The following is a 16,880-nucleotide window of genomic DNA, read 5'->3' as shown; positions in this document are numbered from 1 at the left end:
CTGTATCACTCCTAATGGCAGTCTCTCAGTCCAACTGTATCACTCCTAATGACAGTCTCTCAGTCCAACTGTATCACTCCTAATGGCAGTCTCTCATTCCAACTGTATCACTCCTAATGGCAGACTCTCAGTCCAACTGTATCACTCCTAATGGCAGACTCTCAGTCCAACTGTATCACTCCTAATGGCAGACTCTCAGTCCAACTGTATCACTCCTAATGACAGTCTCTCATTCCAACTGTATCACTCCTAATGGCAGACTCTCAGTCCAACTGTATCACTCCTAATGACAGTCTCTCATTCCAACTGTATCACTCCTAATGGCAGTCAGTGTCTCTCAGTCCAACTGTATCACTCCTAATGGCAGACTCTCAGTCCAACTGTATCACTCCTAATGGCAGTCTCTCAGTCCAACTGTATCACTCCTAATGACAGACTCTCAGTCCAACTGTATCACTCCTAATGGCAGTCTCTCATTCCAACTGTATCACTCCTAATGACAGTCTCTCATTCCAACTGTATCACTCCTAATGGCAGACTCTCAGTCCAACTGTATCACTCCTAATGGCAGTCTCTCATTCCAACTGTATCACTCCTAATGGCAGACTCTCAGTCCAACTGTATCACTCCTAATGGCAGTCTCTCAGTCCAACTGTATCACTCCTAATGGCAGACTCTCAGTCCAACTGTATCACTCCTAATGACAGACTCTCATTCCAACTGTATCACTCCTAATGGCAGACTCTCAGTCCAACTGTATCACTCCTAATGGCAGTCTCTCAGTCCAACTGTATCACTCCTAATGACAGTCTCTCATTCCAACTGTATCACTCCTAATGGCAGTCTCTCATTCCAACTGTATCACTCCTAATGGCAGTCTCTCAGTCCAACTGTATCACTCCTAATGGCAGTCTCTCATTCCAACTGTATCACTCCTAATGGCAGACTCTCAGTCCAACTGTATCACTCCTAATGGCAGTCTCTCAGTCCAACTGTATCACTCCTAATGGCAGACTCTCAGTCCAACTGTATCACTCCTAATGGCAGTCTCTCAGTCCAACTGTATCACTCCTAATGGCAGTCTCTCAGTCCAACTGTATCACTCCTAATGGCAGTCTCTCAGTCCAACTGTATCACTCCTAATGGCAGTCTCTCAGTCCAACTGTATCACTCCTAATGGCAGTCTCTCAGTCCAACTGTATCACTCCTAATGACAGTCTCTCATTCCAACTGTATCACTCCTAATGACAGTCTCTCAGTCCAACTGTATCACTCCTAATGACAGTCTCTCATTCCAACTGTATCACTCCTAATGGCAGTCTCTCAGTCCAACTGTATCACTCCTAATGGCAGTCTCTCAGTCCAACTGTATCACTCCTAATGGCAGTCTCTCAGTCCAACTGTATCACTCCTAATGGCAGTCTCTCAGTCCAACTGTATCACTCCTAATGGCAGTCTCTCAGTCCAACTGTATCACTCCTAATGGCAGTCTCTCAGTCCAACTGTATCACTCCTAATGGCAGTCTCTCAGTCCAACTGTATCACTCCTAATGGCAGACTCTCAGTCCAACTGTATCACTCCTAATGGCATTCTCTCAGTCCAACTGTATCACTCCTAATGACAGTCTCTCAGTCTAACTGTATCACTCCTACTGGCAGTCTCTCAGTCCAACTGTATCACTCCTAATGGCATTCTCTCAGTCCAACTGTATCACTCCTAATGGCAGTCTCTCAGTCTGACTCTACCACTCCTAATGACAGTCGGTGTCTCTCAGTCTGACTCTATCACTCCTAATGACAGTGTCTCTCAGTCCAACTGTATCACTCCTAATGACAGTGTCTCAGTCTGACTCTACCACTCCGAATGACAGTGTCTCTCAGTCTGACTCTACCACTCCTAATGACAGTGTCTCTCAGTCTGACTCTACCACTCCTAATGACAGTGTCTCTCAGTCCAACTGTATCACTCCTAATGGCAGTCTCTCAGTCTGACTCTACCACTCCTAATGACAGTCGGTGTCTCTCAGTCTGACTCTATCACTCCTAATGACAGTGTCTCTCAGTCCAACTGTATCACTCCTAATGACAGTGTCTCCGTCTGACTCTACCACTCCGAATGACAGTGTCTCTCAGTCTGACTCTACCACTCCTAATGACAGTGTCTCTCAGTCCAACTGTATCACTCCTAATGGCAGTCAGTGTCTCTCAGTCTGACTCTACCACTCCTAATGACAGTGTCTCAGTCTGACTCTACCACTCCGAATGACAGTGTCTCTCAGTCTGACTCTACCACTCCGAATGACAGTGTCTCTCAGTCTGACTCTACCACTCCTAATGACAGTGTCTCTCAGTCTGACTCTACCACTCCTAATGACAGTGTCTCTCAGTCTGACTCTACCACTCCTAATGACAGTGTCTCTCAGTCTGACTCTACCACTCCTAATGACAGTGTCTCTCAGTCTGACTCTACCACTCCTAATGACAGTGTCTCTCAGTCTGACTCTACCACTCCTAATGACAGTGTCTCCTGACTCAGTCATACCCTGTTAAATATTTACACCCTGGTGTGTTCAGAGTCAGGCACTTTATCATAATCCCCTTTTGATCTTTGTCTGATTCGTCAGTAGCTCAAGCCCTGGCAGAAATGGAGATTGCCCCCCAAAAAGTAGTCCTCATCAATAGTTTGCTTTCACATGGATTTGTCTACTTTCTGTGTTCAGAGTTGCATGTGTGTGTGTTGGTCAACATATTGTCATATTTTGAAGAGCTGCATGTATACTCTCAAACTAACACACCAGAGGATGTTCTCTAAAATGGATGAGATAGGAATCATCTCTACTCAACCCTAACTCTCTCCTCTCTGTCAAGAGGTCTCCATGGAAACTAAGAGTAGTCAAGATAAGTGTAGATAGAGAGATGTATTACTAAATTATTCACAAGATTCCCCTCCCTCTGAAGTCAGAAGATTGTAACTATTTTAGACAGAATTCCAGTATCTATTGGGACCAACTCAAATGTAGATGTGAAATGGGTGTCCTTTCTATAAAATGTAGATGTGAAATGGGTGTCCTATCTATAAAATGTAGATGTGAAATGGGTGTCCTTTCTATAAAATTAAGATGTGAAATGGGTGTCCTTTCTATAAAATGTAGATGTGAAATGGGTGTCCTTTCTATAAAATGTAGATGTGAAATGGGTGTCCTTTCTATAAAATGTAGATGTGAAATGGGTGTCCTTTCTATAAAATGTAGATGTGAAATGGGTGTCCTTTCTATAAAATGTAGATGTGAAATGGGTGTCCTTTCTATAAAATGTAGATGTGAAATGTTAAATCTCTAGACAAAATCTGATGATGCCACAATTAATTAACCCACTCAAGGTCTGAAGGTGTTTTTTTATTATGGAATACAGGGAACATGAATTATATAATAATGAACAGGACAGAAATCTACAAATCCCCCATCTTTTAAACAAACACAACCATCTTTTTTTAAAGAACTCTTACCATCAATTAGTAAACTCTTTCACTGCTAGCAGAGATTGGTTGACAGTAGCACACCACCTGATATCCCTGAGCAGGGACAAATTGCTTAAGAACTCCACTTGTTTTTTCTGTAGAATTAGATCAACCTGTGTGTGTGTGTGTGTGTCTGTGTGTGTGTGTGTGTGTGTGTGTGTGTGTGTGTGTGTGTGTGTGTGTGTGTGTGTGTGTGTGTGTGTGTGTGTGTGTGTGTGTGTGTGTGTGTGTGTGTGTGTGTGTGTGTGTGTGTGTGTGTGTGTGTGTGTGTGTGGGCACAGTGTTGGTGCTGACACAGACAGTGAACGCAAATCAATAAGTTAATAATCTGATGAAATGAAATAAAACCTCTTAATTATATTACATGAAAATAGATAACATGCATCAGGAAGAACTTGTCTGCTGGATATCCTGATACATAAGACAATGTACACCTTTAGCACAGTCTAAAAATAGCTACTGTTGGGCGTGAATAAATGTTGTGCCTTGGATATGTTGGCATCCTTGATGGAATAAGTTGTAGTTTTGTCTTATTGGATTCTATGGATTTGACTGGACATTTTTCTTGAATTTATCACTGTCGTGATAAGCGCAGGGCAACTTTATGTGCAATCAGCATTAAACCCAGACCGTACTATACTGTATGTAACGCAAATATTCAGGCCAACTTGTTTATCGTGCATCAACAGCATGTACAATGTTTGGCCCCCAAAACCCTCATGATATCATCAAATGGAGTAGAATTATGACTTCTGTTCCGTAGTCACATCCTAACTCAAATGAAGTTATTTCGGAATAGACACATGTCTCGGAGGGAGAATTTTAAATTAAAGTAAATAAATAAAAATGGGCCCAGAGATACGAGTCATCACGTAACCCCTCAGCTTTCGTCTTAGGAATGTTTTTTGTTGTCTAATGAGGACTATCCCAGTCCTTGCACTGTGACCTCAGTAAAACTGCCTCTGAGTAGCCAAGGGTTGTCATCCTTGCTGTGTTGACTGTGCTTCGACCCAGCTCAGGTCGTCATATCGACCCTAGAAACCCTCAGGCCTTCCCTTACTACCGTTCCAATGAGACTACTGATCTCAAACAGATTGGGTTGGCCTCGGTGTTTCATCCCTGAGGCACACCAATCCCCTGGTCTCTATTTGCTCCATTCCTGGGGTTTCCCGCCTCTTTTTAGGTCCTTCACTCCTATTAAGGGGACCTCACTTGGGGCAATTTCCTGGTTTCCTGTGTCTTTGAGGGTTCAAGGCCCCTGCGTGGTCCTCAGACCCTGCCTCTCCATGATGTTCCACAACTTGCGCAGGTTGGACTGGGTGATGACGTCATCAGGCTTGAGCTGCAGCGCCCGCAGGTAGTTGGTCTCCGCCTCAGGCAGCCGCCCATTCAGGTGGAGGATGGCGCCCAGATTCATCAAGGCCGCCGGGTACTGGGAAAGAGGGAGACCGAGGAAATGAGGGAGAGAGGAAAGGGAGAGGGACTTGATTAACGTTTGTGTGTTACACTGTGGATTAGGTGATGCTCTGACAAAATGAAGTCTTTAGAAAGATATTGCTGTTGCTCAAAAGAATGTGGCTGGTGGGGTCAAACTCTTGTTGATGTTTGTGGTTTCCGGAGTTTGCTCAAATGCCAAGTGTTTATGTCATGCCGGGTTAACATTTATAATGATGTTAGCAAAGTCCCTAAGGAGTGGGAGGCTCTCTTCTACGATGGATAGGTCTAGATGCAGTATAGACTGTTTGTCTGGTTGGTAAGGTTGTCACGGTACCAGTATCACTAAATTCAACGGTATCGTGATAAGGAAACAAAACATGAAGCCAGGGGTACAACTTTCACTGGAGACGGGGGGCACATCTCCCCCACATTCTGAAATTGCCTTTTTGTCCCCCCCCCCCCCCTGTTTTATAATTGGAATGTGATTGGGGAACTGTCGGGGAATCTTGGAGGGTTCGGGTTTCGGGTTGACATATATTTTATATCACTATCATGCACACGCACTCTCACATAAGGATGGCTCTGTTGCGGAAAGACTGATACATGTTTGATAGTGTCTTGATGCTGTATTGTTTGTCCTTCATGTTCTAATACTTTAATGTTACCCCTTCCTTGTGTTTTTGGTAATAAATATTTTTTTTTTATATATTTCAAAATATTTCAAAAGTTGGCCATACTTAATGTCTTGAGGAAAACAGTCGGAACAGTTGGAAACAAGCAACCTTATGTTGTCACCCAGAATCATGTTTCTTTTCTAAGCTATAGCTAACAATGTTACATACAGTCATTTTTTTTTAAAGGACCAAATAGTTTAATCTGCTTTGTGTTTTCCTTCGTGATAACCCTACTGGATAGGTCTAGATGCAGTATAGTGATCAGGTAGTCTCAGACAGTACATGCCCTTGAATTCAACTCCTGGCATACTCTTACAAATTCACCCTCCCATAAGACCTCTATTTAATGCAGATTCTCATATGCAAGACGTTTTACAGGAGACCTGCCAGGTTTTTGCTATGGATTAAAAGCGAGGATTTGTTAACTTGACTTGAAGCTGAGTTAATTAAATGGCCATTAAATTATCCCATTTGACCTCGCAGTAGCTGGTCTGATTTCAGAAAGAGTTTTTACCTTGACGGAGCTGTGGTGCAATGACCTTTGAAACTGAATTAATAAAAAGTTAGTAGTACAGATTGTTTTGATGTCTGTGTTGGGCTGGACGCCATGTTGTGAAGAGTACAGAGCAGTATATTTCCCATAAAGTAGAACTTGTTGAAGATACAGTATGAAGGAAGGGTTATTTGACAGAGAGGATGTTACTGGATGCAGAAATTTCTTGCATGGCACAGTATGAAATCTCATAACACAGATAGATTATATAATATTCGGCTCAATTGTACTCGGTTCCAACTTTGGTCTCTCTCCGCAGAGTTAAAGAGGGTTATGCCAATATGCCTTGAAGCTCATCGTTCCATAAAAGTCTGTCTCTCCAGCCGTCAACTAAGCTAAGCTAATGGGAACAGAGCAGGTTACTCATTTTGTCTTGAGCTACAGTTCTCACCAGGAACTTATACACTAGTCGGTGTGTGTGCGTGCATGCGTGCATGCGTGCATGTGTGTGTTTGAGTGTGCATGTGTGTATGCGCGCATGTGTGTGTAGGTGTGTGTATGCACACGTACCTGTGTGTAAGTGCTTGTGTATTAGTGAAAGTGAGCACATGTACAGTATCTGTGTTTTTAAGGGTGCTATTTAATCAAATGGCCCTTTGATGTGGCCAAGTGAAACCAACGAGTCGTAACTGAGTATGGAGGGAAGGGATCTCTAGCCTGGGCTCCGGAGCCCTGCAGTATGCCACCGCAAACACACCCAGATCCCAGTCTCACCTCTGGCTCTCCAGCACCCTCCAGACTGGACATTTCCACATGCCTGTGAACCCGAGTGTGGGGTCAGGGTTGAAGGAGTTGAGATGCAACTAAAGTTTGGTTAGCTTTTACTGTGAGTTTTCTATTTGTACAAAGTTTGACTCTCTTGATCATACTTTAACAACTCCAAAGACCAATAAGGCATCTGTACTGTAGCACTAACTAGTCTTTGCCCTATTCCTTTCCAGACAGGGCTTCATAAAGAACCCAGACACAAACTCTGCTTTGGCTGTTAACTTCCTACTCCAGGTCAGGAGACACCATGGCTCTCTATAGGCTGAGCAGACAGAGGCTGGTGGAGATAGATTAACGTCCTCTAGCATTGTAAACAGCACCCAGGGTGAGACACAGGAGACGCCCCAGAAAGTCATTACAGGGTCCTCTGTTTACATGTGTACACTCACTGGAGCCAGAAACCCATGCCAGAGATCGCTCTCTCTTAAAGCTGAGGCGGTGAATAATGTGGTGGGGCTGGTCGGATCCAAACACAGCCAAACAAAACCTTTACCCAAGGATGACAGTAGCTGTTGACCTTGGTTATTTCGGCAAGTCTCAATTACATAATTTTTTACATTTGCGTAATTTAGCAGACGCTCTTATCCAGAGTGACTGCATACATTTTTCGTACTGGTCCCCCGTGGGAATTGAACCCACAACCCTGGCCGGCAAACAACATGCTCTACCAACTGAGCCACACAGGACATATCATTGCCTCAAAATGGATATCCACAGTATAATTTTCAATCTAAATTCCATTCAATTTGGAATTTGATTTGCACGATGGAGAAAGCTAACTGAATTGAAATGAAAGTGGCCTGAACTCAACAGTGTTGCATCGCATAGTAATTCAGTAAACCCAATATCAACTGCCTAACAAGAAATGGTAACCACTCTGTGTACGGTCAACAATGATCTTTCATTGTGGCACCCTCAGAGTCCAACTGACCTCTGTTTCACCCAGCAAAAGCTGCCCACCATTTCCCCAACACACAGTATGGTCTTTCTCAGTGGGTGGTGGTTGAACTGCATATTAACACAGTGTTATGGACATGAGCTCCACGATTCAACTCTGATACGTTTTCCATAGGGCCACTCGCTACTCTCTACTCAGAGGAAATGTACTGAACTGGTGACTGGAACAGTGGAACAGAGACTTAAGTTATAACAGATTCAAATCTAAAGCTGATAATATAGTATATGGGCATTGTCACATTAATCACACTCTATTTGAAACTACAATGTATGTACTGCGTTTAGGGATAGTAACTTTGCGGTTGTGAATAGTTTAAGGAACAGAGAAAACGAAACACAAATGCATTCAAACCTAACGGCCCATTAGGAATTAGGACGTGTGGTAACTCTGTCCGTCATTCTCTGTTGCACTCTGAAGTTTTTGGTTTTTCTCTCGAAGGTACACTCCTTTGACAAATTGTCTTTCCCAGCACGTCTGGCCACAGATGTTGAATTTTTCATGACCCGAAACCCTTTTGGATTAAGTTGATATTTGAGGACTTGACATTGGCTAAGCAGACAGGCACAGCGAAATGTCAAAGACAAGAGGGGCTTTACTGCCGAATAATGACTGAGTGTAAACCCTTGACTTGTTGGAGAGTGTGGATTAGAGGACCTTGGCCTTTCTGTGAATTACACTGAATAATAAATACAACTGTCTGACTGGGAACTGTTGTGAAGGACACCGAGACACGGACATACCGACTAACTTCTGTTACAGACAAACTGATTGTGAAGGACACACAGACATACTGACATACAGACAAGATGATTTTATAGGAAACAATTGAAAGAGTGTGTGCCAAGGACAGCTGTTGCACTTACCATTTCTACAAAGCTTTACTGTCTGAGGATATCAACTTAAATCCCCTATGAAAACTCCCTCCAAAATGGCTGGTAAACGAATAACACAGCCTACCCAGTCCCTCCATTGACTTCCAATTGGTTATTCCCCCCCCGTAACTATTCCCCAGGTCGTTGCTGTAAATGAGAATGTGTTCTCAGTCAACTTAAAATAAGGGTTAAATAAAACAATGACAAAAGATGAGACTCCAAACAGCCTCCAGCTAACTCTCCAGACTCCAAACAGCCTCCAAGCTAACTCTCCAGACTCCAAACAGCCTCCAAACAGCCTCCAAGCTAACTCTCCAGACTCCAAACAGCCTCCAAGCTAACTCTCCAGACTCCAAACAGCCTCCAAACAGCCTCCAAGCTAACTCTCCAGACTTCAAACAGCCTCCAAGCTAACTCTCGTGACTCAAAATGGCGCATAAGTCAGTTAGCGTGGCAAATGACCAGGGGAGACCTCATCTACTCCTGTCTAAAACACACGTCCTTATGACTCTATATTACCCTCTCTCTCATAGCATTCCACCACGCATCCACTCCCTTTGAAGGGACTGATTGATGCGCTTCATCTCTAACCATAGAATCAGAGATCCTGCTCTCCAGTTCTAACAAACAATGGGAGGCGTTGATGGAGCATTCATGGTGGACTAGGGCTGATTGTGTGTAATGGTGGAGTGTGTATATGTGTGTGTGTGCATGTCCACCAGTTTGAGTAAGAAAGGCTCATTGGGCCAAGGTACTCACGTCTGGTCTGAGGTTTGCCGCGCGCTCATAATGCCGCTCTGCTGCCTTGTTTAGACTGGCCTGTCTGGAGAGGGAGATAGTGAAATACAGAGATGAGGGAGGGAGGCATGGCAAGAGGAGGAAGGGCAATAGAGGTCATCATTACACATGGCTTACACAGAGTCTGACAGTATTACCGTGACATGACGGCAGAAGGAGTTATGTATTGGATAGAGAAGCATTCTTTCATTATAATTTAATATTTCCCATAAAGTATTGAGATCCTGAGGGCACTTTGATGCTGAAAAATACTCCCTCAAATGACTCTGAAACACTATGCTGCATATATTTCTGATACTAACTGCACTTAGTATGTTAATGCTAATTAGATAAAGGCAGAAGTCTTTCCAGACATATTCATAAGGTGTATGACTCAGGGAAATCTCTATTAACTTTGCATTAAGGAAAGTCTGCCTTGGGAATACTAGCTAGTAGTGCTTCATCATTTCATTCATATCAAGTTCCTGCCTGACTCTTCAGATCCATTCTCCATCCATTCAACAACGTCTTTAACTTACTCCTTGCTCTTGTTTTTGTCAACTTTTCGAAGGCGCTGGTGTTTCCCACTGCATCTGAGAGAATCTACACAATCTACAACGTTGGGAGAATCTGGAGCTTGGCTTTGAACAATTCTTCAAAGAGAAGGAAACGCTGACACTACGCAACAGGTAAGGACTTTGACTTTGATTTTCACGGGTCCAAACTTGGTGCTACCCTATTGGTCTCTGTCAAGAAGAGCCACGGGGTGTACAAGGATATGGCAAACCACTTCTACGGTCTGGATGAAGACCGATGATCACTGAGTTTCAGAACAAAGTACGTTTTCCTAGTCTAATGCTTGATGTTGACAATAATTTGGTGGCATCCAAAGTGTCAAATAGTTATTTATTTGCCGTACAGAACAGAGAGTAAGAGGTGCATTTTGACCAGCATTAATACACCCAAAGACATGTCTGCATCAGAATGTCTCAGCACAGCCCTAAGAGTGTCGTATTACAGGATTAGTTGAGTGAGTATGTCATGGTGTTTTTTCCTCGATGCAGTAGGCTTATATCGAAGAGGGCCAGAATATGATGATTTGTCTCTCTGTTTTTACTCTCCACAGCCAAGCAGCACTCCCCTTGTCGATCAGTCGACATATAACTCTCAAATCCTCTGCAGCACTACACTTTGGATGAAGGATGCTGTAGCTTCAGTTACTTTTCCAGATATGAAGAGCAAAAAGGAATTAAGAGACGTCGTTTCCGATACTTCCTCCAGTTGCAGTGAGTTGAGAGGATTTGCAGTCCCCTATTTCAAACGTATAAAATGTATGTGCTGTCTGTGCTCACACTTGCCAAGCCGAACGGCAAATTCTCCCGAGGTATGCCTGTGTTTCTTTACAAGCCCTGGACTGAGACGTCACTAGCATGAATCAAAACTACAACCGCTGTTTCCATGTGTTGTATATTAACTATAAAACCAGTTGAACCATACAAACGACTTAAAAGGGACCGTTTCCATGCAAACTGCCATTATCTTATTAGACGTCAGACCTGAAGTGTCTTTGAGTGTGTTAGCGGGCACAATGCAATATTGATTGAGTCGTGAATGATGAAATGCCGTGGCAACCAACTCTCTATCTCCAAGGAATTAACCTTCAGAGACACCTTCTGCTATTTTCATGACTAAGACATCTGAGTACATCCAACAGAAACTCTACATATGCTGAAGACCTACAGTATTGTAAGGAAATGTAGTAAGGTATTTTCTGTTATTTTACTGTAGTGAGGTTGGGCTTCCTCTCAGAGCCTGATACCTCTCTAGGTTTCTTATTTACAGAGAGTTGCTCCTGCCTACTGTGCTTCTAATTCTGCTTGCTCTTTGGAGTCTAGGCCGGGTTACTGCCAAGCACCTTGTGACAACTGTGGATGTAAAAACGGCTTTATAAACACATTTGATTGATACTCGTTAAAGTATGATTGGGCAGCATTTACGAAAATACCAAACACTGTAATGCCGTTTTCATACGCTGTCACACCCACCTGAGCATGTGAGCGGCACTGAAGACCACATCAAACTCTGAGCTGTCCAGATCTGCAGCTCTCTCTGCCATCTCGGCTGCCTCCGCCAGACGAGACTGCTCCAGCAGAAACTGGCCTGTCCATTAGACAGAGAGAAACAGAGACCGAGAAAGAGATGGAAAGAGATAAAGGGGAGGGAGAGGGAGAGAGGGAGGAGACAAAAAAAGGGAAAGACAGAGAGACAGTGAGACACCGAGGGGAAAGAAAGAAAGAAAGAAAGAAAGAAAGAAAGAAAGAAAGAAAGGGAAAAAGAGAAAGAGAGAAAGAAAGAAAGAGGAAAATAGGAAGCAAAAAGATGGGTTCAGGGGACAGGGCAGCAAGAAGGACAGAAAGAAGATCAGAAAGGAGAGAGTGAGGAAAAGAGGAGAGAGAGACAGTGAGGGTTTTTGTCATGCTCAGTGATTTGTGGAAGTCCAGCTGAGTCGATGGAGTTTCATGTATGTCCCCTGGGAGCAGGACCAACTGGCTCTACCTCCACAGGAGTCTGCTGAGGAGGAATACATTACTACTATGTCTGGGACGCAGATGGTATATTATGTTGGAGGTATTATGCAGAGGTTTCCCCATACAAATCAGTGTGTGTGTTTGTGTGGGTGCGTGTTCCAACATGTGTGCGTGTTTGTCTGCATACGTGAGGTATCCTCTTTCACGGGTTTTTAGAATCTGTAAAAATAGTCTTCCTATGTCTCGGATGTCATACCTCATTGGGTGTCAGTCAGCAATAACCATCACTTGAATGCAGAGGGTTGCTACGGGTCACATGTAGCGTGACACATGCATTCTCCCTGCATCAGAGCATGTGTTAGTCTGAACAATGGCAGGAAAGGAGGCTTGACCTCTCATGTCAGCTCTCGCCCTCCCTGTCCCACAGTTCAGAGAGTCTGTAAGCACATTCATACAGTCTCACCAACAACATACTGGAGTCAGTCCAGTCACAGTGGAGGAGGAATGGCTGTAGCGGCCCGATTACGATAAGGTGTTGGGGGCCAGTAAAAATAAACCTCTGAAAAGAGGCTAGGAGATCGCAGAGAGAGGGCAAATTACTCTGTCCAAAGAAAGCAACACGGCCCGCCAGGACCCAAACACAACCCCGAGACTCGAGACCGAGATACACAGAGAGAGAGACACAGGGAGGGAGAGAGGGAGAGCCGATATGAATGGCAGCATTTACAGAAGCGCGCTCAGACTAACCGACTTATAGCGTTTCTCCTCAATCAGTGAAAGGCAGCATCCTTATTGGTGGTGGTGTAGTCCGATCCGGTTTCCTCGAAGTATGTGGAGATTAGGTCTACTGTATGTATGACCTCATACAACCTGATACCAAATGCAAACCAAACTAATGGCAGGCATATCTCTTTCGCTAACTAGAGCGGCTTTAAAAGTGGCTACAGGACATGTTTTTTACACTTAACAAGCACTTTATACGTGCTATGTGGGAGTACTGTAGAGTACTGTGGATAAGGTGTCTTTATCAAACTGCCTGAGGTAAGTTCTTATGGTGGGGTCAAGCTACAATACACTGTTACTGTAGGAAGTCCCTACATGGAGTAGTTTAATGGTATGTGTGGCTGAATATTTTTTAATGCTGCATAAATGATGGAAATGACAGGCTACTTTGACACTGACAAACTGAGAATCTGAGATAAATAAAAAGGACTTTGTGTTGAATCCATCAATAGCCTAGGCCTAGGTGTGTGGAGACATATTGTAGGCTATAATATGAGGAGGACACTAGTCCTAAAAATGCTTTCCAGTGTCATCGACTGACCCAACGATGCTCAGCTCTCTCACCGGTGATAGCCGATGCGTTCCTACCAGAAGCCGACATATCTCTCTTGCTTTACTTTGTAAAACAATATTTGGAAGTTAATCCAATATTTTGTTAGCCTACAGTAGACAAATTAGAGTCCTCTCTTTTCAGCAGGAGCCATTTTCTTTCCAACCTGTGTTTCCCTGCGATTGTATTTGAAATATAGTGAAAGTCAATGTCTTGTCTGCATGCTGTTTACTGACAGGTTTGCCGTGTTCCGCACTGTAGGCTATGCCTTGTTATTGGGCTACACACAATCCACAGCTAGGCACGTTTTTAATGACGCTATTGATCCTCTGTGACTAAAATATAGTCATTTTCATGGTGTAGTAGGCTATTCTGAATGATTTCAATTCTTTCTGAACAGACAGCAGTAATTCTATAACGTTGGCAAATGTATTTCAATGTATCAGGGGTGCTGCAGCTCCTCCAGAACCCTTCGTCTGGCTATGATTCTATAAGGAAATCAATGATGAAGTGCAACGCTGGAGAGGTGAGAGTTGCAGGCTCATGTCTATCAGAGCAGAGGGAGGGAGAGAGATCATAGAAAGTGAATCTCATTCTAGTTCTGTGAGCGATACAGGCACGCATCTCACACAGCCACGAGTTGGTCTCAAGCATAGGATACAATGATGCACAATCCATACTGTAAATTCAGGCCGGCGCAACCCGAATCAACTATTAGAATATCAGGCAGTAGAATTGACGAAGAGGCAACTCAAATTAGTACATTACAAAAAGTAAATGTTTCATGCCATGAGAGGTACCGGATAGGCAAATAGGTTCCAGAACAAATCAGTCCAAAACGGAGAGGTGCCGGATCCTGTTCCGGCAGGATCTGGCTCAAATGAAGCAATGTGCGCGGTACTTCATATGAGTTCTGGTACATACCATAATGCATGTAGCAGTTTCCTTTGGAAGGGTCCAGCTGAATGGCTCTTCGATAGTAACCCTCTGCCTCAGTCTTCTGCCCCTAGGAGACAAAACAGGAACGTTTGATTAGCTACTGTAGATCAGTTACAAGTCGTCCTCAGTCGTTAATTGCGATTTAGCTGATGTTCGAGCTCTCGCAGTGGTTCCTGTTTCTGGCACGGGCGTAATTGTGCGGCTGCAATTAGATTTACTCAAAACCCAAAACAGACGTGAGTTGCCATATGGTAGAAGATTGAACATGCAGGAGAAACCAGAAACCACCCACTCTCCTCGTAAATGAGATTTAGCAAATATTTCTCAGTCGAGATGTGTACGGGGAAATCAGCAGTAAATTTGAACAAGCGTTCCAGATGCCCCTGATGTGCCAGGTTGTTTCAAACAATCAGCATATCCTGTAGGGCAACAACAATCCTCTGCGTTTACTCTGCATCTGCTACGGATTATTTTCCTACGCTTTCATGCATGAGTTGACACGTGGTAGCAGGGCCTCAACTGTAAACCAGGAAACTGTACTCCATAGAGAACGCTTCAAACCCCATTTTCCCCCAGCGGCAGAGTGTGTGTGTGTGTGTGTGTGTCACACTATCACTTTTTCTCAGTCAGAGAGTGTGTATCGCACTATAGCCTCGCAACAAACTGAAAGCGATACCGCTGCCTCTGTGTGTACCCCCCCCCCCCCCCCGTTGTTCACGCTTCAGCACTGATTGCTTCCATATTGGCTATGGATTTGCCATTCTACATAGAATAAGTGGACTGGGCATATTAGGTTAGGTTCATTAACTATTTCTCATGCCCGTGTTCGCTCTAAATGAAAGATGAAGACAACTAATTGTCCAGATGACTTTATGCCATATTTTCCCTGGCTCCTTTCCCAGACGCAGTCAGAAGGTGGACTGTTGAACACAATACTGTGGTCCTTCAATGGACTGGGCCGTGTCGCATTAGTAGGATTGCGAGAGGTGCGCAACGTTAAATGTACATGAATGCTAGGTTTGTCACACACATCTGTATCACCTGTCTTTGTGCTTGTCTCCACCCATCTCTTCCCATTATCCCTTATGTATTTATACCTGTGTTCTCTGTTTGTCTGTTGCCAGTTCATCTTGTCTTGTCAGGTCTCACCAGCGTGTTTTCCCATCTCATTGCTCTTTCTAGTTCTGTTTCCTAGTTTCCCCGGTTCTGACCATTCTGCCTGCCCTGACCCCGAGCCTGGCTGACGTTCTGTACCTGCCTGACTCTGACCCATTTACGAACCTCTGCCTGTCCTGACCCCAAGCCTGCCTGCTGTTCTGTACCTTATTGACTCAGCCCTGGATTACAGACCTCTGCCTGCCTTTGACCTGTCTTTTGCCTGCCCCCTGTTTGGGTCAATAAACATCTGTGACTCTAGCTGTCTGGATCTGGGTCTTATCCTAAGTTCTTGATAAGGTTGTTTTTTTATTCCTCTGACACTCCTATCTAGCATATTCAAGCCTGTATTGGGAGGGAGTAGCCAGCTTCAGAGGGCTTTAACGGGTAGTGTTAGCGCCAACTCCGAGTGTAGCCAGCCACAGAGGGCTTTAGCGGTTAGCGTTAGCGCCGGCTCCGAGTGTAGCCAGCCACAGAGCTCGTAAATAACATCAGCGCCAGCAACGGGAGAGAGGCCCTCCAACAGAGAGCGGTGCCTAGCTCTTGGTAAGACACGTCAGGACTCTGCACTGTGTAATTATCCGCCTGACGACAACACTCTCCTGTGATGTATGTCCAAGGGAGATGATCTGAGACAGGAACTGGGGGTTACCGGGTGGAATAGGGCTCTTCTATTCATGTCTGGCTCTGTCCTAAAGAAAGGCCCTGGTCAAAAGTAGTGCACTATATCAGGATTATGGTGGCATTTCTGACGCAGACTCAGTCTAGACACCTGGTTACTGTGAACGAAGAGTTCAAAGCCAAACTGAACAAAGAACAAACCACAAATCTATACAACCTCACTAACCCCGTTAAAGTACATGACTCTTTATGAATGAAACAGTGAAGTCACGTAGTGTAGTACACGTCAGGGTGAGGCGGGACTTGAGTTTGACACTTTGACCCTTTCCCCGAGTCGGTTGACTCCTTATGAGCTAGCTGCATTATCAATACGTAGGTCCGCCGTGGCAAGACGGCCCAAAATCTCTCCCTGATTGAGTGATTTAATAAGGAAGCGGGGTAATTGCATTAAGTCCTGTCCGGCAGCCCATTGTTCCGGGTCTGTTCGTGTCCTAATCTCCTGTTGTTGAAGGGCTCTGTTATGAGGGGCCACTCGTGGCTCAGGGCCCCGGATGTAGGGACCTGGGGGACCCAGCAGATGTCCAGCTGTGCTGGGGTGACTTGGGTCTGAACCCAGGGAGACTGGGGGTGGGGGTTTGGGGGAATGGAACTCAAATCAGATTAGGAAAAGGGGAAATTAGTGAGTTTGGGAGCGAGACCCTTCCTCAGCCCAGACTGGACCCCTAGGGGTGCAGCTGTAACCCCTCCG

The 16,880-nt window shown here is 44.5% G+C and overlaps 1 protein-coding gene across 1 annotated transcript in view; it reads right to left on the bottom strand.

The window, feature by feature from the left end:
- Positions 1 to 3,374: 3,374 nt before the first annotated feature.
- The window catches only part of LOC110499846 (protein O-mannosyl-transferase TMTC2-like), a 90,136-nt gene continuing 76,630 nt past the window's right edge, over positions 3,375 to 16,880 (bottom strand). Inside the window, exons 9-12 of the mRNA XM_090200912.1 lie at positions 14,342 to 14,423; positions 11,602 to 11,716; positions 9,539 to 9,602; positions 3,375 to 4,949 (exon numbers count right to left, since the gene is read on the bottom strand). Coding sequence (XP_090057038.1) covers positions 4,767 to 4,949; positions 9,539 to 9,602; positions 11,602 to 11,716; positions 14,342 to 14,423 — 444 coding nt within the window. The 3' untranslated portion in view covers positions 3,375 to 4,766. The remainder of the gene's footprint in view (positions 4,950 to 9,538; positions 9,603 to 11,601; positions 11,717 to 14,341; positions 14,424 to 16,880) is intronic.

The sequence above is a fragment of the Oncorhynchus mykiss genome, chromosome 15, assembly GCF_057628025.1.
Source record: "Oncorhynchus mykiss isolate SJ-2025 chromosome 15, ASM5762802v1, whole genome shotgun sequence".
Taxonomy (NCBI): domain Eukaryota; kingdom Metazoa; phylum Chordata; class Actinopteri; order Salmoniformes; family Salmonidae; genus Oncorhynchus; species Oncorhynchus mykiss.
This window is presented reverse-complemented; position numbering and strand designations above follow the sequence as displayed.